This window comes from Schistocerca cancellata, chromosome 1 (genome assembly GCF_023864275.1).
Source record: "Schistocerca cancellata isolate TAMUIC-IGC-003103 chromosome 1, iqSchCanc2.1, whole genome shotgun sequence".
Lineage (NCBI taxonomy): Eukaryota > Metazoa > Arthropoda > Insecta > Orthoptera > Acrididae > Schistocerca > Schistocerca cancellata.
The window spans coordinates 711,527,892-711,552,049 of NC_064626.1; the positions used below are offsets into that span (position 1 = coordinate 711,527,892).

At 38.9% G+C, this 24,158-nt stretch overlaps 1 protein-coding gene across 3 annotated transcripts in view; it reads left to right on the forward strand.

Moving 5' to 3' along the window:
• Nucleotides 1-24,158, forward strand: part of LOC126184850 (USP6 N-terminal-like protein) — a 143,035-nt gene that overhangs the window by 92,051 nt on the left and 26,826 nt on the right. For 2 of the 3 annotated variants that reach the window (XM_049927462.1, XM_049927471.1), the window contains one exon: nucleotides 12,530-12,643. The exons of the other annotated variant lie outside the window; for it this stretch is intronic. In XM_049927462.1, coding sequence (XP_049783419.1) covers nucleotides 12,530-12,643 — 114 coding nt within the window. The remainder of the gene's footprint in view (nucleotides 1-12,529; nucleotides 12,644-24,158) is intronic. 3 annotated transcript variants of the gene reach the window in all.

Here is a 24,158-nt window from a genome sequence, read left to right on the forward strand (position 1 = left end):
CTTTTGAGTGAGATACCCACCCATAAAAAGTTAAAGCTATGGTCCTCCGTTGTGACAAGGAGCTCTCTCTATCCCACCTGCCAGGTGTTGTTCCCGGCATCTCTGTTTTGGTCACATGTTTTTGTGATGTGAGGCAAATCGTATTTGAGGTGACTGCGACCACTCTTTCTGTGCAGGAAGTCCTTGCACTCCACTGCCCACGTGCATGAACTATTTCAGCCCACATTCTCTTCACTTGCTGAATTGTCTGACCTGTAAAAAGGAAAGAAAGACATAGGCATTCAAAACTCTTGATCATCTATCCTACACTAAGGCTGACAAAAATTTGACTGTCTCCACCTGATATCTTTAATGTCTACCTTTACTTCTGTTGTGTCCTTCCCTCCTCCCTCCTACTTCCTACTTCCTCCTTCCTCCTTACTTCTGTTCTATCCCCCTTCCCTTTCCTCCTCCCTGGTGGTTCCCGATCCCCCCCCCTCCCCCCTCCCCTTTTTCCCCTCAGATGTAGAAAAAACCCTATGGCACCTGCCGGAAATTGGGCAGCCTCTAGGAACCTCCTTGCCCGGCGTCACCAGAGCAGAAATCCTGTTTCAAGACAGACATGAGACCCATGCTTTGTGGGCCTCAAGGCTGCTCGTTCTCTTTTGTATCCTGATATTGCTGCGACTTTCTCTCTTCCCAACCACACCACCTTTTGCCCTCCAAGAAAGGAAAAGAAGAAGAAGATGCATAACTCTCAGGAGAAGACCTTCCTGACATCCGAAGGGATATGTTGCCCCTCCCTCTCAATCAAGATCCAATCTTAAATTCACAAATTTCACTCCATCCTTACTGGTGATGGATACTGACTCTGCTCAATCAAATCTCTTCTTTCTCTCCATTCTGTAGTTCATGTTAAATTGCAGGAATCTTGTTTTGTGGATACTCAGTCACCTACTCTTTGTGGTTTCCAAGCCTTCTTCCAGAACTGGGTTTGCCATTCTTCAGCCTGCGACATTGTCTGCATGTTGGTCCGCACGAAAATTGTTAGCTGCTGGGTCCATTTAGACCTGCAGTAACAATATGCATTCTATATCTCCTCCCTGACAGGCCTGCTATGCTTCCTGCTCTTCTGGCCCTCCTTCAACAGCTACTGCCCCCTTCCTTCTTGGGGATTTTAATACTGCAATCCTCTGTGGGATGGTACTGCAACCACTGACCAGCACAGAATTGTTGAAGACCTGATGGTAGGGCTTGATTTCTTCCTCAACAACACTGGAGCCCCCACTCACTTTAGTATACCATATGGCACTTTCTTGCCCATTGATCATTCCATATGTAGCCCTGGATTCCTCCCCTCTGTCGATGAGGAGTTCATGACAATGTGTGCAACACCAATCATTTTCCAATCATCCTATCTCTTCTGTAACATCACTTGCCTGGACACCCTCCCAGGTGGACTTTTACTAATGCAGATTGGGATGGCTTTCCATGGCTGCCATCCCAACCACTCCACTCCACAATGGCATTGATGATTCAATACATAGTTCGACTAACTCCATCCTTTCATCAACTGGTATAGCGATTCCTTCTTCTTAGGGTTCTCACCAACGGAAGATTGTCCCTTGGTGAACCCCAAAATTACTTTGGCTATTAAAGACTGCCATCATGCCTTCCATCTCTCTACCAGCTCCTGGCTTTAAACAGTTTTGTGTCCGGGTCCAATATCTTCTTAAATATCTGAAATGGATTTGTTGCAAATGATATCACTGCCATCTGTTTTGAGTACCCCTCTCTCTGTTTAATGGCTATCATAGTCTGGTGGTTGCTGTGAGCCTTACGGTGTCTTCCTTCTTTGCATGCTGATGATTGTTGGTTTTATTTTTGTTTATCCATGATGGGCATTACTGAATGCGGACTGCAGGGAGCAATACACTGAGCCCAATCTTGGGCTCTCACTCATGGATTCCATTTTTGGGCTGCCAAGACCTTCGTTATGCATTTCTGTCATCACTCTACAGTTCATCCCTATCATAATCTTGTACCTTGATGACCAGTCCGTCAATTTGGTGGATTCTCATCGTGTTTTGGGACTGGTCTTTGATGCCTGATTTACATGGCTCCCCATCTTCATCTACTAAAGTGGACATGTTCGTCACATCTCAATGCTTTGTGATGCCTTAGCAACACCATCTGGGTTGCGAACTGCTCTACTCTGAAATGGCTGTACACAGCATTCAGCCAGTTCTGTCTAGATTATGGAGATCCACTTCCCACAATAACGGTCCTGTGTTGACCTAACACAAAGTCCAAACTACTTGGCTCATCCTGTGGCCCTCTGCCACCAGTTGTTCTCCATTCTCAGTGCAGAAGTAGTCTATACTGGTGGCTCGATGGTTGCCGATAATGCCGGCTTTACTTATGTTAATGCGGTATGTAATGAACTCTGCTTCTTGCTGGATGGTTGCAATGGTTTCACTGTTGAGTTGGTTGCCATCTCTCGTGCTCTTCAGCATACCCATTCCTACATGGTGAGTCCTTCATAGTCTTTAGTGACTCTTTGAACAGTTAACAAGCTCTTGACCAATGTTTACTCTTGCCATCCTTGGTCCCGACTATCCTCGATTCCCTTTTTGTTCTTGAACAATGTGAAACTCAGTGATCTTTGTACCCTGGGTCATGTTGATATCCCAGGCATAAACTTGCTGATGGGTTGGCCGGATTGGCCTGCCAACAAGCGGTCTCTTGAGATTAGTATTCTGGAATTGGACCTTCAATCAGTATTATGCCTTCAAGTTCTAAGGATATGGAATACACAATGGTATTCTGACTTTGCCAAATGAACAATTGGTGATAAAGGAGGAGACCACAAATTTGTGGGGGTCCTGCATGTGGGCCTCTAGCAAAGACTCCACCGTCCTTTGCCAGCTCCGCATTGGTCATGCTAGGCTGACTCGTGGTCATCTCCTCCTTTGTGAGATTGAGGTGCAGCCGGCCAGAGTGGTCGTGCGGTTCTAGGTGCTACAGTCTGGAACCGAGTGATCGCTACGGTCGCAGGTTCGAATCCTGCCTTGGGCATGAATGTGTGTGATGTCCTTAGGTTAGTTTAGGTTTAATTAGTTCTAAGTTCTAGGCGACTGATGACCTCAGAAGTTAAGTCACTTAGTGCTCAGAGCCATTTGAACCATTGAGGTGCATGTTTAGATGGTGGTCCACATTTTGCTGGACTGTCCTAGCTTACCCACCCTGTGGTAGACTCTCAATCTTCCTGACATACAGAATGGTATTCTGACTGTGCCGAATGAACAACTGGTGATAAAGGAGAAGACCACGAATTTGTGGAGGTCCTGCATGTGGGCCTCTAGCAAAGATTCCACTGTCCTTTGCCAGCTCCGCATTGGCCATGCTAGGCTGACTCGTGGTCATCTCCTCCTTTGCGAGATTGAGGTGCATGTTAGACAGTGGTCCACATTTTGTTGGACTGTCCTAGCTTAGCCACCCTGTGGTAGACTCTCAATCCCCTGATGATAGCGGATGATGCCTCAGTGGCTGCTCTCTCTCTCTCTCTCTCTCTCTCTCTCTCTCTCTATCAAATGAAGGGTGCCTCAGCCCTTTGTGAGGCTAGCAGGAGGCCCTGCTGTCTCTTCTGCCCCAAATAGGAAGCACGTGTCTGGGTTTGTTGGTTGTTGGTCCTGCGCCAGCCTTCACCCCCCCTCCCCCCCTCGTGCTGTTTTGCTGTTCTTCACCTTTTTTGCATATTCTGTTTGACTTGGTGTTTTCCTCTGTTTTCCTGGGCTTCTCTCACCCTGTCCATGTCACTGTCTTTTCTGGGTATTGCTGTGTGGGGTGCCTCTGGTAAGTGGCATGAGGTATGTCCACCATCACACTTTCTACCTTTGGGGTGTCTGGCTGCTGCCTGGATGGACACCTCACCCGCCTTTATCTCCCCCCCCCCCCCCCCCCCCCCCCCCACACACACACACACACTTTTCCTTCTTCCTTGTTCGCTTCTCTAGGCTTTGTTGATCTTCAGTAGACCTTGGGGTTGTCTTACCTTGGGCTTCGTGCACTATGCCCTGTTGACTTACCTGTGGACTGATGACCTCGTGGTTTAATCATTAAACCAAACAAACACACAACTGCAATCAGTTCACTTCTAAATAACATGGAAAATGGAGTTACCCATATTTTATAATGAGCTCCTCTTTTGAATATGCATTATTAATAATTTAGTCCATAAATTAAGTGTGTAGTTTCAAAATTGTGAATACACTTTAATAATGTGTATATAAATATCAGAGACAAAATTGTTCTATATGCAGGGTGTCCCAGGAGGACTGGTCAGTATTTAGGGATATGACAGGAAGAATAATTTGAATCCATAAACTTAATATGGGCATATGCCCTATTTCAAATGATTTCCAAGGTGGAACACTCAATGTACATTGTTATTTATTTTCTGTGTTATTCAATACATTGTCAGGTTTAAACACATACAACTGTTAGCAAACATAATAACATGCATTTTACAAAGTATCAGTTGAAAAATATGTATTTAACACATTCACTTCTAAGCATTATTGTACGTTACACCTTACAGCTGTTTTACAGTTCACAGTAAATGTTTGACTATCCTACCACCAACTTTAATGCATTTTTGCACGCTTGGAAGTATATTTTACGTTGCTTGTCTGAGTATCTCTGCACGTTCTGTAGTGATGACAGTAGTATTCATAATGCAACCAAGCAGTTCGTCTTTCATATTTATCCAACACCATAAACAAAAGTATAATGGCATAAGGTCTGGCAACCTTAGTAACCATTTACCTGTAACTGTACTACCATGACCAACCCAGCAATTAGCGCAAGACACATACACGTGGGCCACTAGCCCAAAAACAAATGTAAATTAAAAGTGTCTTGTCATCATCATTTCTGTTTTCCGTCATTCCTTAGGTTGCTTCAAAATTCATGGAGGTATGATCTGTCTATGCAACTAATCGAAGGCAGTTTGTTTATTGCCGTATGCGTTTCACTTCTCTTATTTGTGAAGCATCTTCAGTGGCCTGTAATACGTGTTTCTTTTTATATATATATAATAAACGTATTATGTGGTAGTTACAATTTGTTACTGTGTTACATTTTATCGTATTGTTCTTTTGTTTTTTTAGGTTGGAATCAACTTTTGTAGCACAGATTTCATGATGTGAAATTATTGTCCAGCATTGTTAGCTCATGCGTGTGGTCCTGGAGATGTGTTCATTAATCTCCATGCTCCAGTTGCCCCATTTCCAGTGTTCTTTCACCCACATTTCATTCAACACATTGCATACATACATCATTTGAACTTTGCATTTTGTGTTCAACATGTGTGTGTTTTTGGTGTGTAGTGGTGCCAACTGTCTCTGCATTTGTCTTTCATTGTTTGTTTGTTTGTTTGTGTGTGTGTGTGTGTGTGTGTGAGAGAGAGAGAGAGAGAGAGAGAGAGAGAGAGAGAGAGAGAGGGGGGGGGGATAAAGTCATTAATTATTTATTCTGATTGTCCATTTGTTGTTATTTTGGTGGCTAGCATAACCAGTGTGTTATTGCTTACATGGATTTGGTCATCCTTATCCATTTTCTTATCCATTGCAGTAGCTCTTTGTATGTAAAAGTTTTCTTGCATTGTGAAGAGCTTTTTGTTGTGATTATTCACTCTCATAACTGTCATGTCATGGTCCATGTTGGATGGTTTGTGTCCATGCTTTATCAGGTGTTTGATGAAGGTAGGATGATTATTTTCATATTTACAATGTCTTATATGTTCTTTATATCAAATACATAGGTATAACAAACACATTTCTTGGAAATAACCATAATGAGAGACAACTATAAACACACATTTGACATCTTCAGAAAGCCAACAGCCACAGACACAATTATACATGCTTCATGCAACCACCCGCAAAATCAAAAATTGGCGGCCCTACAACACATGTTACACAAATAACATCCCATTCAACAAAGAAAACTATGAAAACAAATTACAAGCAATCCAACTCATAGCTACAAACAATGGTTACAGCACCAGTACAGTACAAAAACTCAACCAAAAAAACTATATCACAACTAAAGAAAAATGAAAACGAGCAGAGAACACAAACACTGAAGAACCCCCACAGACACTACAGCACACACACAGAACAAAACCATAACACTTATGACATAACTAACTGAAAGAATGGTACACATTAACATACAAACACAAAGCCACACACAAGATAGCAAATATATTAAAGAAACAGGAATTACATATAGATTACAGAACACGAAACACACTCCAGTCACATTTAGAAACAACAGACAAGCCAGATAAACATCAAGGAGCAGGTATATACCAGCTAGAATACCAAGAATGTAAATAGATATATCTGGGGAGGACAGGAAGGAACTTCAAAACTAGATATAAAGAACATACACAACATTGGAAATATGAAAATAGGCATTCTACCTTCACCAAACACCAGATGAAACACGGATAAGAACCATCGAATATGGAACATGACACAACAGTTATCAGATTGAAAATCACAACAAAAAGCTCCTGACATTGTAAGAAAACTTTCACATACAAATAGTTATTGCAGTCGATAAGAAGGTACTCAGTGACCAAATCCAAAGCAATAACACTCTGATCATGCTATCCACCAAAACAATAACAAACAGAGATTGAATCTCTCTCTCCCCCAAAAGACGAAAGACAAACACAGTGACAGTTGGCATCACTACACACTCGAAACACATACATATTGAACACAAAATGCAAAGTGCAAGTGATGTATGTGATGTGTTGAATCAAATGTGAGTGAAAGAACACCAGAAATCAGCCAACTGGGGCATGGAAACTAATGGACACCTCTACAGGACCACACACATGAGCTAGCAATACGGAAATCGTAACCAACACCGAATGATAATTTCACATCATGAAATCTGTGCTACAAAAGTAGATTCTAACCTAAAAAGAGAGAAAAATACAACAAAATGTTACAAAGTAACATATTGGAAGTACTGCAAAATACGTTTATTATATGTATAAAAAGAAATGCGTAAGGCTACTGAAGATGCTTCACAAACAAAATAAGCGAAACACTTATGGTAATAGACAAAGTGCCTACAATTAGCTGCATAGACAAAACATACCTCCACAAATAAATGTGTCTTGTCTTGGAAACCATTCAAAATAGGACATATGTCCATATGAAGTGTTTTGCTTCAATTGAATTATACTGTCATATCCATGAATATTGACCATTCCTCCTGGGACACATTACGTTTGTAAATATTTTTTCACATATATATTTGAGTATGGTGCCTTATGTATGCCTTACAGGTGAGCAGATAAATAAAAGGTGTGTCAAATAATTGGAGAAATAATGTCTATGTACCCCTTGAGCAGGAGAAATGGATCATACATTGTGCTAAAGATACGGACAAGTTTTCTTCTGAGGAAATCTCTGTTGAGTCCTAAAGAGCTAGTTACTGTAGCACACACAACCTTTTTCGCATTGGAATTCACAGAAAATGGGTAGTAGAAGATATTAAAGGAGAAGACATACAGGGTATTGTCCATAAAAATTTGACTGTTCCAGTGGCTACACTGGTGAAAGTTCACACAATTTTGCCCGTATAAAAATTGTCTAAGGTTTATTATTGTGAGTAAAAATATTTAGCCTGTAAGACACAATATTCTATTTCTTAAAAATAATGGTATTGGCTTTAATAAGATCAAAAGTCCTTTTATCATAATTTATGTAACTGTAGAAAGGGAACTGGAGTTTCTCCCTGAGCATAGATACTCAGTTACAGAAGGTTGAAGTGATTGAGGCATATTATATCCATGATACTGGCAAAAGTTTGTAGAACTTCATCCATCTGTAGAAAGACTAATACAAAAAGCATACAACTAATACCACTATCATATCTTAGCAAAAGAAAATTCTGGTCCTAAGTAAAATTGCTAAGCGAGTCGAATGCCTCTATCCAGTTACTTGCTAACGAGTCTAGTGCGACAATAGAAGATAGTGAAAGGAAAACTAAAGTTTTAAATTTCGCACATACAAAATCATTCACGCAGCTCAGTATCGTACAAACATACCATTGTTTGAAACTTCCTGGCAGATTAAAACTGTGTGCCCGACCGAGACTCGAACTCGGGACCTTTGCCTTTCGCGGGCAAGCGCTCTACCACCTGAGCTACCGAAGCACGACTCACGCCCGGTACTCACAGCTTTACTTCTGCCAGTATCTCGTCTCCTACCTTCCAAACTTTACAGAAGCTCTCCTGCGAACCTTGCAGAACTAGCACTCCTGAAAGAAAGGATATAGCGGAGACATGGCTTAGCCACAGCCTGGGGGATGTTTCCAGAATGAGATTTTCACTCTGCAGCGGAGTGTGCGCTGATATGAAACTTCCTGGCAGATTAAAACTGTGTGCCCGACCGAGTAGAGCGCTTGCCCGCGAAAGGCAAAGGTCCCGAGTTCGAGTCTCGGTCGGGCACACAGTTTTAATCTGCCAGGAAGTTTCATATCAGCGCACACTCCGCTGCAGAGTGAAAATCTCATTCTGGATACCATTGTTTGATCGTCACACAAACTCCAGTATGGAGGACATAGTGATAGCCATCCCTGCTGCAGAAAATCGGCCAAAAGATTTGAAAACAAATGTGCCAGGTCCCGCTGTAATCCCAGTTGGGTTTTACAGTGTATACTCTTCGGCATTGGCCCCTTATGTAGTTTGCATTTATTATGAATCTCTTGCCCAGCCCCAAGTCCCAGGCAACTGGGTAGAAGCACAGGTGTCTCCTAAATACAGAAATAATAAGAAAATGGAATTGTAGAATTACAGACCAGTATCATTAACATTAGTTTGCTGCAGATTTGTTGAGTATGTTCCAAGTTTGAATGTAATAAACTTCCTTGTATGAAATAAATATCCTTGAGACAGATAAGCTTTTGACCGCAAATCAGCATGGATTTAGAAAGCATAACTCACATGAAACTCAGTGTGCCCTTTTTTATGATGCCCTGTGAACCACAGATGAAGGGCAACAGTCAGATTCCATATTCTTAGATTTTCAGAAAGCATTTGACACAGTGCCCCACTGCAGACTATTGACAAAGGTCTGAGCGTACATATTAGGTTCCCAGATATGCGAGTGGCTCAAAGACTTCTTAAGTATTAGAACATAGGAGAAGAAAGTGTGGTGTCTGTTCTTTCAGACATGTGTGAAAGAACAGACACTACACATTCACGTAGTTGATTCTACTCGATGGGCAAATGAATCAACCACTTTCAGTGCAGATGCACAATTACACGTGACCTCCTGCAGGAATCTCAAAGTAGCGAGCATGGAGTACATGAACAGGGATTGCGGGTAGGTGATGCTGCTTGGGAATGTGTGTCAGCCAAGAGGCATGTCGACATTGTCTGTGCAGTTGTGATAAACACTGGCATAATAGTTAATGCAACTGTGTAGTGAGCATGAATCCCGGATTTGACACATTTTGTCTCATCACCGCTGATTCCATGTAAAGTCCTGATACAGCTGAAATCAGTAGTCCCTTCCCTTCCCTTCCCTTTTTCCATCTTCTGTTTACACTGTATGTTGTCCTTGATGGTGAGTGTTCATTAGAGACAAGGGTGTGGTCAGAAATTCCCTTGTGAAACGTGATAGGACCAACAGTACATAAATGATATGACAGACAGGGTGAGCAGCAAACTGCAGCTGTTTGCTAATGATGCTGTGGTGTACAGGATGATGTCACCATGGAATGACTGTATGTGGATACAGGGTGGTTAGAAAAAATTTCTATTTGATGGGGTGAATGGCAGATTGGTCTAACAGTAGAAAAACTAAAGTTCATGCCGATGGATAGGAAAAACAATGCTGCAATGTTCGAATAAAGTATTAGCAGTGTGCTGCGTGACACAGTCACATCAATTAAATATATAGGCATAATACATTAAAAATAAAATAAAATAAAAACAGTCTCAATTGTGTTTTCAGATTTTTATTCTTTAGCAGCTCTGACCATCTTCAGGCTTTTCCACACAATTATGGCTGCAGGTGGTGGCAGATGGAGTGAGCTCCTTAGAAGTAAGGATCACAAAATTTGTGCTTATATGGCTGGGACTTGGACATGGATCTCTTTGCTTACTAGGCAGGTGTGCTAGCCATTACACTACCACAGCATTGATTTCTATCGTTATACTGATAGCTGCTTTTTAAAATTTTATCTAGGCATAATGTTGCAATGCAATATGAAATGGAGCGAGCACGTGAGGACAGCAGCAAGAAGGCAAATGGTTGACTCATTAATTCAGAGAATTTTTTGACTTGTTAATTCAGAGAATTTTAGAGAAGTGTGGTTCATCTGTAAAGGAGCACTGCTCGAATATTTGGGATCCCCACCATAACAGATTAAGGGAAGACACTGAAGCAATTCAGCTGCTACATTTGTTACTAGCAGGTTTGATCAGCAAGTGAGTATGATGGAGATGTTTCATGAACTAAAATGGGAATCCCTGGAGACAAGATAATGTTCTTTGCATGAAACACTATGGAGAAAATTTAGAGAACGAGCATTTGAAGTTGACTGCAGAATGATTCTACTGCCACCAGTGTATTTGTTCCAAAAAGATAGTGAAATAAGAGAAATTAGCACTTGTGCAGAAGCATACAGGCAACTGTTTTCCCCTCACTCTATTTGCAGTGGGGGAGATGTGGAAATAATGAGTAGTGGGAAGACGTACCATCGCCACACACCATACAATTGCTTGAGGAGTTTGTATGTAGATGTACTACTTCATTGTTAATGGCCTTCTGATTGACCAGCTTCTTTCTGATCTCGATCTGCATCTCCTCAAAGACAATACTCATACCCACTTTAGTACTGCAATGGTACTGTTTCAGCTATTGACTTTGATTGCTTCCCCCGATCTCATGGCTTCACTATACTTACCATTCCACTGTGATCTTTGTGACAGTAACACTTTCCAGTAATCCTGACACTTCCTTATCACCTCTTGATGGTCAGCGTGCCACGTTGGGCCCTTCAAAGAGCCATCTCCATCATTGTGTGTCAACATCACTCTGGTAGACTCCTATAGCAATCACCCACACTGCAGGAGCTGCTAACCCCACCCTCCTTTTATGTGGGCCCACTCTATCACCAGTCAACCAACGGTATTCCATCAAGGCATTTGTGGTTAACAATATGCACTCATTCTAAAGGAACTTCAGATTTCATATAGTGAGCACTTAAAAATTTGAAATTTGATAAGAATTCTTAATCATTATAAGTATGAACCGTTTTAAAGGTTTCATTTTTATTAGGCTCTCAGCAGAACTGAAAAATTCAAGAAATAATTATTTTTCAAATGAAAGTTGAAAGACCTCCTTGTGGCACAGTCCATTCACTCTGTATTTAAGTTTCTCGCAGTAGTTTGGAGCCTATTACTGTAACTGGCCTCTTTTTTTTATTTCCTGAATAGTTTTTCTTTTTTTAGATTTTTACTGACATTCTGTGAAATAAATATTTCATTCCATGACTGAATAGTTTTGGCTCACGTGGTTCCATGCTTCCACAGAATCAGAGATTATTATTATTATTATTATTATTATTATTATTATTATTATTATTATTTGGGAGGAGACACTTTTTTTATGAACTCCATTTTGCACGTATTTGTGATTGGATCTCTCTGATTTTATCTAGTGCCATTTAATTATTTGCCCCAACATTATACCCTATGTGTACTTCCAATACGTATATAGTCATGTCAAGTAATTTGTTGTACAAGTTTTTTGAATGATTGTAGGGGCACCTTTAACATACACATCAAATATATCAGCTGGGTGTGTGCATATTTTAAAATTTCTTGTTGTTCCCCTGTGGTTTCTCAGTTACTGCAGTTATATATGGTAACTTTCCTGCAATATTGTGATAATTTAGTATTCACAATTGAAATGCTGTAAGTTTACTTGTAGCAAATAACCCCATTTCAAAAATTTTAACTTTTCAGAGTAAACTGCAGTCTGTCATTTACTTTTGCTTTCCAATACAAGATTACTTAAATTGTTCAGTTTCCAGGTTGAACTCAGTATTGTTGAGGACTGGTGTACAAATCAAATCTTTTTATTGTTTTAGACAGTTCTCTGTATTCATATGCAAAACTCCAATATTGTTATCTGCATGACCTGTTCTGCTGACAGGCTTATCTAAAAGTTGCTTTTCAACTACCTTATACTGATTTAGTATGCACTGTTCCTACTTTTATGATAAGATAAATGTAAGTTAGAGTAATTCATCTGTAGTAACCAGATGCCAATAAAACATTACTTTAAACAAAATAAAAAAGAAACCGTAAATGAGTCCTATGTTTTAGCCTTTTCCCAGTTTGCTGTTGTGGCTATAATTCCGTACACAGGGATTATGTGATGCAATTTGAGTAGATGTTGCAATTATTTCTCCTTATATCTTTTCGTGTCACTATTTATATTAATAGGAAAAACATCTCAGGAAAATACAGTGACAGCAGCCCTATTGAGTCCTGATGGGACAAGGCCAGCAGTGCGTTGGCTGTGTGGTGAAGACACTGCAGAGGATGGAAGTGGCACAGGTGTGTCTGTGGCAGCAGCAGTGACTTGCTTGCAATCTTATGCCATCAAGGTTACGTTGCTTCCTAATCCAAGACTTACTATGCATGCCTTTTTCAGTTTTTCAGGCATTAGTTTTTTTAAAAAAGTAGATAATTAGTAAACATAATCATTTTACATTGCAGTAGTGATCATCAGTTCCTTCTACTGTAGAGATTCTTTTATGATTTTGAAATCGTAGATTTCTGAGTTGCAGTAGAAAGTACATTTCTAATGGAGCTGCTCTCACGAGAAGTTTTCAACAAGGTATCATGAAGTGTAGACTTAGATTGTATGTGTGTTGAAACTTTTGTAAACCCAGTTGTCAAACCAAGATTACCATCTTTGGCTAACAACTTTGTGAACACTGGCTCATCAGAGGTGGTAGTCCCCCCCCCCCCCTTCAGAAATCTTACTCGTTGTATTATATGGTCCTCCATACCAGACCTCATCATTAAAAAATGTGTAAGTGGCATTTTGAGAATTATTTAAACTTCAGTTTGCAGCTTACATTTGAAAGCTACAATTTTTTTTTTCCAGACTAAAAACTCAGACTGTTGCTACTTTGTTGTGTGTAATAATGTACAGGATGTCATGTACTGGAGTATAGATAAATAGTAGAAACATATGCTTACATGCTAACATTCTCCTAGAGTTTGTAACAAAAGAGAACTGGTTACCAGCAATTTAAAGGTGAAGCAACAGGGAGTAAATAAGGGACAACAACTGTGAAATTTAATTTCGTGATTTCCGAGAAATTCCAGTTCACTTATTTGCTTTCCTTTTTGCCATTTGATTTTGTAAGAGATCTGTAGCCACTGCTTCCAATGAACTGAATGAGATGCAATGGTAAGGTTGCCAAACTCATATTTAGCTGAAGCATGGCTCAAATGCTTATCTGACCAACCATAGTTTATTGTAGAAATGACATATTGTAACACGTGAAGCTGCTGTATAGTTTATTTTTAATTGTCTGACTGGTTTTGATCAGAGATCATTTTCTTGTACGGATTTGTACTGGAAAATGGTCTCTGGCTAAAACCAGTTGCATAATTTTAAAAAAATTAAACAACAGATTCACAGTCAATAAAAATCACCCTAATTAGTTTTTATGTTGTTTTTCAGAATACTTTCTAACAAGTAATTGGCTAATTTAATTCTCCTTCCTTGTTCATACACTGGTGTCTCTTTATAATGATCTTGGCGTCAATGGGATAATATATTCTCACCATTTTTCCTAATTGGTTGGTGAAGAACATATGCTGATTAAAAGCGTTATCATTTTACTAGCCCTCATGCCATTCGCTTACTTCCAACACCATAACTACGAAAATTTTCAAGTAATAAGCCAGTTTCATAATCACCTTTGCTATTTTATATTTGTCTTTCACTTTTATTCTTTTACAGAAATTGTTTCTAAACATACCTTAGATTAAGACAAGTTGTTATTTGACATTTGTCACATGGCAGTAAAACTTTGCCATATTTTATGTCAGCCTTATCTCACTTAAGGTTTGCGCTGTGAGCATGGGAAAAAGGCAGTTTTCACTCACTGCGGCCAGCAGGAATTCAGTGGGCTTGCAGAGCTTGATAATGGATTGTGTATATATGCCACTGAGGTAATTGACACTTTCTTGTGCAACATTGGCAACAGCATATGATTACTGTGTAACGTATATTCCGTACTGACATAAAATGTAACTCCACCTATTTCTTTCTGGTATAGTTACACACAAAAATGTTGTGATAAGCTATTCAGTCAGTAAAGCAAATACATTTTCAGTGATGGTATATACCTGTGATCTGTGAAATAAATAATCATAGTATTTGCAATGCAAAGTAATAAATATCCACAACTCAGCAAGTACATGTTCCATAGGAAGCATTTGAGAGATTCTCATGAGGCACATCTGACAAAGTAATATCTCTCCATTTGATATCCACTTCTAGATGAAGGCATCCTCCAGACTGATTCATGCATTATGGTCTCAGCTGTGTGCTTCCATATTCCCCATCCATTTTTTCTGATGCCATGTACTCACATTCCATTGGGTGTCTTTACTTACCTCTTAGAATCTAGCCATGAACTTCATTAGTCCATCCACTGCCCATTTGCCTTACTATGTATCTTTTTCCCACTTCACCGTTTCGTTGCTATTACAGCCACAATTACATATCCTACTTCAGCCCGTTCCCTGATGAGTTTGTTTGATTTTCTCTCTTTCCAGGTAATTTTCAACATGAATCCTTCCATTGTTAAGCAGCTGTAATTTTTTCTGAATTTTTTTCATGAAAAGTATATTTTTCATTACTGTAAGTCAAAACTGGTATTGAACATTACTTGTAAACTTATCTTTTCAGACACATCAGAAGACTAGTTTTTAAAACTTTAGTTAATGTTGCAACAGCACCCCAGGCCATTTTTACTGTTTTGCTGTCCATCTAATTATCTGCAGCTGCCCCCAAATACAAAATTCATCAAGTATTTCTACGAATTCGTCATTAATTTGTACAGTTTTCTGTTCGACTTATTGATTATTGGTTTAAAGTATTCTCAGGTCTATTTTTGAACTTGCTGTATTAACTTTTTCGATTTGCTGCTGAAGTTTGTGTACACTGAAGTAAATTGTAGAATGTCATCAGCAAACACAGATGATTTAGGTAAGTTCCATAACACACAACCCTCCATTTTTCTCAATTTGAAGACCTGAAATCTTTACTTACTTTTGGTAATATGGAATCTCCTTGCTTGACTCCTCTTCAGATCTGAAATTCCCACTCTCCCAACAAAGTCTAAGGGACTCTGTAGTATTGATATGACATGTATAGTCTTCATTCAATGAAAACAAGTTGCTAAAAATGGTGACTTAACAAAGAACTGAATTGGAGACACCTTACAAGCAATAACATAAACCTTACAAACTTAAGTCTCATTTACTTTTTATTTGTTCTGCTGCTGCTGTTGCAGTGGTGGTCTTCATTCTAAAGACTGATCTGAGGCAGCTACTGTATTTTGTGCAAGCCTCTTCATCTCGAACTAACTACTGCAACTTACATTCTTCTAAATCTGCTTGTTGTATTCATCTCTTGGTCGCCCTGTACGATCTATACTCCCCATGCTTCCCTCCAGTATTAAATTGGTGATCCCTTGATGTCTCAGGATGTGTCCTACCAACTGATCCACTCTCCTTATTAGGTCGTGCCACAAATTTCTTTCCTCCCCAGTTCTGTTCAGTACCTCCTCATTAGTTACGTGAATTACCCATCTGATTTTCAGCATTCTGTTGTAGCACCAATTTCGAAAGCTTCTATTCTCTTCTTGTCTAAACTTTTTATCATCCTTGTTTCACTTCCATACATAGCTACACTCCATACAAATATTTTCAAAAAATACTTCCTAACACTTAAATCTGTACTCGGTGTTAACAAACTTATCTCCTTCAGAAATGCTTTTCTTGCCATTGCCAGTCTACATTTTGTATCCTCTCTAATTCGACCGTCGTCAGTTCTTTTGCTGCCCAAATAGCAAAACTCCTTTACTACTTTAAGTGTCTCATTTCCTAATCTGATTCCCTCAGCATCACCTGATTTAATTCGACTACATTCCATTATCTTTATTTTGCTTTTGTTGATGTTCATCCTATATCCCCTTTTCAAAACACTGCTCTTCAAAGTCCTTGCTGTCTCTGATATAATTACAGTGTCATTGACAGACCTCAAAGTGTTTATTCCTTATTCCTGAACTTCAATTCCTATTCCAAATTTTTCAGTTGTTTCCTTTACCGCTTGCTCAACGTAGAGATTGAATAATATTGGAATAGGCTACAATCTTGTCTCACTCCCTACTCAATCACTGCTTCCCATTCATACCCCTCAACTCTTATTACTGCTGTCTGATTTCTTTACAAGTTGTAAATAGCCTTTCGCTTCCTGTATTTTACTCTTGCTACGTTCAGAATTTCGAAGAGATTATTCCAGTCAACATTGTCCAAAGCGTTCGTGAAGTCTACAAATACTATAAATGTAGGTTTGCCTTTCCTTAACCTATCTTCCAAGAGAATTCATAGGGTCAATATCCCTTGTGTGTACCTACACTTCTCCAGAATCGAAACTGATCTTCCCCGAATTCAGAATACACCAGTTTTTCCATTCTTCTTCTGTACAGAATTATGTTAGATTTTTGCAACCATGACTTATTAAACTGATAATTCTATTTTCACACCTATCAGAACTCACTTTCTTTGTAATTGGCGTTATCATATTCTTCTTGAAGTCTGGGGTTATTTTGCTCATCTTGTACATCTTCTCACCAGATGGAAGAGTTTTGTCATGGCTGGCTCTCCCGAAATTATAAATAGTTCTAACAGAATGTTGTCTACTCCTTGGGCCTTGTTTTGACTTGGGTCTTTCGATGCCCTGTCATATTCTTCATGCAGTATCATATCTCCCATCTCATTTTCATATACATCCTCTTCCATTTCCTTAATATTGCCCTCAATTGTGTCTCCCTTGTATAGACCCTCTATATACTCCTTCCACATTTCTGCTTCCCCTTCTTTGCTTAGGACTGGTTTTCCATCTGAGCTCTTGATATTCATACAGCTGGTTCTCTTTTCTCCAAAGGTCTCTTTAATTTTCCTGCATATATCTTTCCTCTAATGATGTATGCTTCTTCATCCTTATTTGCCCTTAGCCATTCCTGCTAGCCATTTTACACTTCAGTCTCATTTTTTAGATATTTGTATTTCCTTTTGCTTGCTTCATTTAGTGCTTTTTATATTTACTTCTTTCATCAGTTAAATTCAATATGTCTCTTGTTACCCAAGGACTTTTACTAGCCCTCATCTTTTTACTACTTGATCCTCTGCTACCTTCACTATTTCCTCTCTCAAAGCTACCCATTCTTATTCTTTTGTATTCCTTTCCCCTGATGTTGTCAATTATTCCTTAATGCTCCCTCTGTAACTCTCAACAATCTGATTCTTTCAATTTATCCAAGTCCCGTCTCCTTAAATTGCTACCTTTTTTGCAGTTTCTTCAGTTTTAATCTACATTTCATAAGCAATAAATTGTGGTCAGAGTCCACATCTGCCTCTGAAAATGTCTTACAGTTTAAAACCTGATTCCAAAATCTCTGCCTTACATTTATAGAATCAATCTGAAATTTTCCAGTGTCTCCAAGACTCTTCCATGTATACAATCTTCTTTCATGGTTCTTAAACCAAATGTCAGCTATGATCTCATCATACATTTCTTCAATCGCTTCATCATCTGCGGATCTAGTTGGTATATAAACTTGTTCTACTGTGCTGGGTGTGGGCTTCATGTCCATTTTGGCCACAATAATACATTGACTATACTGTTCATCTTATGCATGTTCCTATTTTTTTTTTAATTCATTATTAAACCTACTCCTGAATTACTCATATTTGATCTTGTATTTGTAACACTGTATTCACCTGACCACAAGTCCTGTTCCTCCTGACAACGAACTTTACTAACTCCCTCTATATCTAGTTTTAACCTATTGATTTTCCTTTTCAAATCCTCTGCCTTTTTAAGGGATTTGACATTCCTGCTCCGATCCATAGAAGGCCAGTTTTGTTTCTCCTGATAATGATATCCACCTGAGTACCCTTTGCCCGGAGATCCAAACGGGGGATGTTTTATCTCCAGAATATTTTACCCAAGGGGATTCCAAATCATTTAACCATACATTAGAGCTGCACAACCTTGGGAAAAATTATAGCTGTAGTTTCCCCTTGCTTTCACCAGCCATTCGCAGTACCAGCACAGCAAGGCCGTTTTGGTTGATGTTGCAAGGCCAGATCAGTCAATCATCCAAACTGTTGCCTCTGCAACTACTGAAAAGGCTGCTACCCCTCTTCAAGAACCACACGTGTGTCTGGCCTCTCAACGGATACCCCTACATTGTGGTTTCACATATGGTATGGCTATCTGTATCACTGAGGCATTCAAACATCCCCAACAACAGCAAGGTCCATAGTTCATGGCAATAAATTATAGAACTTCAGAATCTGAAGATAGGCAGTGGAACAGGAAGAGTTGTTAAATAGCATAAAATTGAATATCATAGGTTTATATGAAATGAAGCAATAAAATGGAAACCACATTCAATTAAAATCAGTACATTATGATATATTACAGAGGAATAGAGCAGGGGGGAAATTCAGGTGTAGAAATTATAGCGAAGGAATCTCTAACAAAATGGTAAGATTTGTAGTAAACAAGGAGGTTAAAATAAAGGAGAAATTGCATTATTTATGCCAAACACTGATGTCCGCCACCTTGAGGAGACTGTTTCTGTTTAAAGCCCTCTGTTAAGTCTAGCCTCTTAGTGTGTTGAATTGACAGTCAGGTCTAAGTATACACTTTGAAACAACTACCTTTGTGGATGAGTGTTCGTCATCAGACAGTTGAAACCTTAATGCTAATTCTCACTTGTTGAACATGGTGTACTTGCGGCAAAATAGCCAGACGATTTATTCCTGCTTTAATTAGGTCGAAGAGCAACACTGCAATACTAACATTTTATAATGAATCACCAATGTGATGGAGGCAGGCTTCGCTTTTTTATTGTAAGGGCATCTCCCTACATTCTAACCTCCTTGGTTGTAAAATTAAAGAAAAGGTATTCTGTGGTAAACGCCCAAGCCTATACACTGCCTTGTTCACACTCTAATTTTGAGGTAGATAAACTGCTTCAAATCCCACTACTATGCAGTAATTTGGGGTTTTAATATGAAAGTAAGACAAAACATAAAGAATAATTCTTCAGTATGAAACTGCAGACTCTATACCAGAAACGTCAGAAGTTATACACTAGTAGAATTAGCAGAGAACAAGAAGTTTAAGCATAACACGTTCTGCTATAGGAAAACGAATAAGAAATGGGCTTGTCAAGGAGCACATGGGGCTAAAATGAATTTTACTACATTTTATCAAACAAAGGGTGTGATCATTCTACACCATTTTAGAACTTCTAAGTGATCATGCAGAATAAAAATAGATACCAAAATGGAAACAAACACGTACATTAGGCAAGAAATCAGGACTGGAGATTATTAGAACTCATTTCTGAACAGGGAGGTTTACTAGATTTCATGAAGCAACAGGTGTAGTGTCTTGGAAAATAAGTATTATATAGACATAGATTAATGGGCAATTATTTAAGAAAGACTGTCAGAAAGTAACCTCCATTTTCCTATAACATGTTAAGTAGTGGGGGAACTGAACATTCACTGCAGTGATTAGTGCAGTAGGTCAAATTACTTTTAGCGTTTGCGTAGCGAGAAAGTCGCATTGTGTTTTATTTGTGTACAGTAGTCATTCAAAATGAACACTGCAATCAGAAGTCTGATAAATGTGAAATCTGTTCTGAAATTTCATTTTTAGTGGCAAAGAGTCTCAAAGATGTCATTCATCGTGAATCTTCTTCCATAGACAGACTGAATACGATAAGTGAATAAAGTGTATGCCTATGGTTTCATTATTTAATAGTCAAAGGATGATTGTTCAGAAACCTACTTAGGACAGAAATATATAACTTGTAATTGCAACAAATGGCCTCTGCCTTTTGGAGGGTGTCCACATCAAAACTGGTATTACATAGTAACCAAGTGGTTGTCGTAGCAATATTTATTGGCAAGGTACAAAAGGCAGCTAAAACAAGAAAATATTTACATGTTCAGTGGTGTAGATAAGAAGGCAGCAGTGTCGTATCTCATTGAATAGCTCTAATAATTTAGCACTGGGCATCAATACATAATGGAACAGTTTTTTAGAATATTAGTTGACCAAGCAGTGGATAGATCTACATCTACATCTATACTCGGCAAACCACCATGAGGTGCTTGGCAGAGGTTATGTCCCATTGTACCAGTTATTAGGGTTTCTTCTCGTTCCAGTCACATATGGAGCATGGGAAGAATGATTGATTGAATGGCGCTGTCTCTCTCTCTCTCTCTCTCTCTCTCTCTCTCTCTCTCTCTCTCTCTCTCTCTGTGTGTGTGTGTGTGTGTGTGTGTGTGTGTGTGTGTGTGTGTGTGTTTGAGAGCAGCATTCACAGTGGGGCTGCATTCTGGCTGGTGCAGTGTATTGCAAGACAGTGAAAAACTTTGGTGTTATGTATTAGAACAGCTCATGATAATGGGAGGTGCTCTCCATAGTATTAAGTATATGTAAAGAAACACCTGAAATTGTTCAAACAAGGCTCCATAGCCCAACTTAATCTATACCAGATTCTGTACAGAATTTGTGGCTAAGCTATCCCCCATTTTAACCGTCACATACCATAGATCCTTCAAACAAGAAACTGTGCCCTGTATTTGGAAGAAAGCCTAGGTCGCATGCCCCTACAAGAAGGGTAAAAGAAGTGATCTACAAAACTACTGTCCAACATCATTGACATCTGTCTGCTGTACAATCTAGAACATGTTCTGGGCTGAAACACAGTGAGATATCTCAAACAGACAGCCCACTTCAATGCCTACCAGTTTTAATTCCAAAAACATTGGTAATTCAAAACCTAATTCATGCTTTTGTCACATGATGCTGTGGAAGTCGTGGATCAAGGCAGTCAGGTGGATGCAATATTTCTTGGCTTCCAGAAAACATTTGACTCAGTAAGCCACCAATTCTTATTATTAAAACTACATGGGTTATCAAGTAAAATTTGTGACTGGATTGAGAATTTCTTAGTGGGGAGGATAGTGATTTAAATGTTCATAAATATAAAAATGTGCACTTCTCATTATGAAAAAAATATTGTACTACTCCACAATCTGTGAGTCACATTTAGAATCAGTCAATTTGTACAAATACTCTGGTTTAACAATTTATGGGGCTGAAATACAGTGATCACATAGCCTCAGTCATAGGGAAAGTAGGTGGCAGACTTCAGTTAATTGGTAAGATAATGGTAAAATGCAGTCCGCTAACATAACACTCTACAACCCATTGTAGAATATTGCTCAAGTGTTTGGGGCTCATACCAAAAACAACTAACAGGGAATATTCATTGTACACAAGGAAGGACAGCATGAATTATTACATGTTCCTGTGACTCATGGGAGATTGATGAAATGTGATGTTTGCCCAAGTTTCTGTTTTGCTTTGTTCAGATTCTTGTCATTTTTAACTGTTTCCATTACCCAATTTTTATTGTAATTTCTCAGATCCTCTCAAGGACACTTCTGAATAGTTTTGTTTAACTCAGACTATTAATTTCATATTGGTTTTCACCCGAAAACTGTTTTAAGAAACAACATGTTCTCCTTTTGGCAAATTCTACTGAAAAAAGGCCTATTTCATCTTTGGTATCTAAGCCAAAGTTTCCTGTTGATGGAACATGCTTTCATTGTTGTCTTGCTTTTGCTTTAAAATCCCTCATTACCATCTTGAAGTGGAATTTGTGTCATTCTGTGTGTATTATTTGTAGAAACCTTCTATGTCTTCAAAATGTGAGCACATTGTTGCAGGAACTTGAATGATTTCCATGGATTACTTGTTTGTAAAAAGGGCTTGCTATTCTATTTGAGATTCCATCAGTATCTGTTAATGTTGTTTTCAATTTTCTTCTGAACAAAAGTGCACATCAGAACTTTTCCCCAGTTCTGTTCTTCATATAACTAAAGTGATTGATTTCTTTCAGTCAGTACACTACTCTTAATATGCTTTCAATCAGGTCATAATTCTGACATCTTAGGAACTTGCACAGGCCTGTCAATCATCCGACACTCCTACTCTTTGTGCAGTAGGTTGCTGTGGCCCAAAGATTTCAGTGGGATATTCAAATAGTGCTAAACCTCAGCAAGGGTATACTCAAAGGATTCTCAGTTCAGAGTGCTTACGAATCTCAGGGTCTGAAACTGACACTACTTGTTCTTGTGTCAAACTCTTCTCAGCTGAGCTCTCAGGCCACTAATTATTATTGTCTTGCAGCAGTTTATCTAGTTTTGTATAACTCTTATGTATTCAAGGTTAGACCAGAGGTTTGTATACAGTGAATCACAAAGCTGTTGGCAATGCAGGCTAGTTAGCAGCCCACCCATACTTGTTATTCATAAAGCGATCTGTCAAGATGGTTGCCTTATGGGTACGAACAGCTGTTTTTTGTGGATATCGGGTTTGTGGGTTGGTACCTAACATGTTCGGTCTCCTGAGTCCTAACTGAGATGTAATTAAGAGCTCTGCTTTCAATTCAGAGCAGAGGCAGCTTTTGCAACTGATCATTTGTTTACACATATTTATGTTGAACTAATTATGATCATGCTTCAGCCATCCAACCAAAACACTGCTGTGGAGTTTGATTTTCTGTAGGCAATATCCTTTGAAATCAAACTCCTTGACATATTGCTGTCAAAGCAAAGTACAGTTATATTAATAACTGCCTTGTGACAGTTTTTTTTCCTCAATGTATTCCTCTATCCAGTCTTTTTAAAAAAAAAAGTGTGGTTGCTTATATCTATTCACCGTAATAATGTGTTTTACATTCACTTGTCATTTGGTATCATGCTTGGATGCTCTTTTTTTATTCACTCCCTAATGTTAGGTTGATTCAGAATCCCTAACCTGTCAATGAGACAAAAATCAGAAGATAAATGTCACACTGCTGGTCTGAAGGAACAGGATTAGTCTTCATATTTTAATGCAGTTTTGCAAGAATTTTAAAATCTAACTTCCCTTGGTCTTCATTGGTTTCTCAAATAATATTGGAATTTATTTGTCTTTCCTGTAGAGTAACAGTGGTGTAAATAAATAATTTCTTGAGATTTGTGATAAGGAAGACAGTCCAAACTTTCATTTCATTTGATTCCCTTGTCTGGAATACTGAAAATTCATACGCTGACATTGCAGTAGTCTTCGATAGTCTGATTTCTGAGAGTTATGACACTGTTTGTAGAAAGCTATAATACTACTTCATATTTATCCAGATAAAGTTTCCTGGAGTAGCAGGGTGTGGCTAGCAGTGTTGGAAAATTGCTTATTGTCATTAAGTTCCTCAAAATGAACATGATAACTAAATAACAAAGATGAAGTGGATAGATTGCTACTCCCCACATAGAGAAAATATTAGCAGCAGACAGGCACATTTAAACTCTATTAAATGTAGACAAAGACAAAGTCTTTCCTGAGACGTAGAAAACATACACACGCATGCGCGCAAAGCCTCGTCTACCTTTAAATGAACTTGCCTGCCACTCGATGTGTTCCCTTATTTTCCAATGTTCAGTAATTGAATAAGATAGAAAATACATAGTGTTTGTACTCCACAATAGCATTTATTCTTTTAACTGAGTTTTCCATGAGTACTTGACAGAACATGACAGCAGTATGAAATAGAAAACACTCTCCTAAGATTATGCATTTAAATCTTAGTTACTTGATCACGAACCTGCTTTTGGCTTCCTAGTCAATTATCATGTGACAATTGCTTCAAGTAACTAGTTGTCATCTGCCGATAGCCTAAGAAGCCAT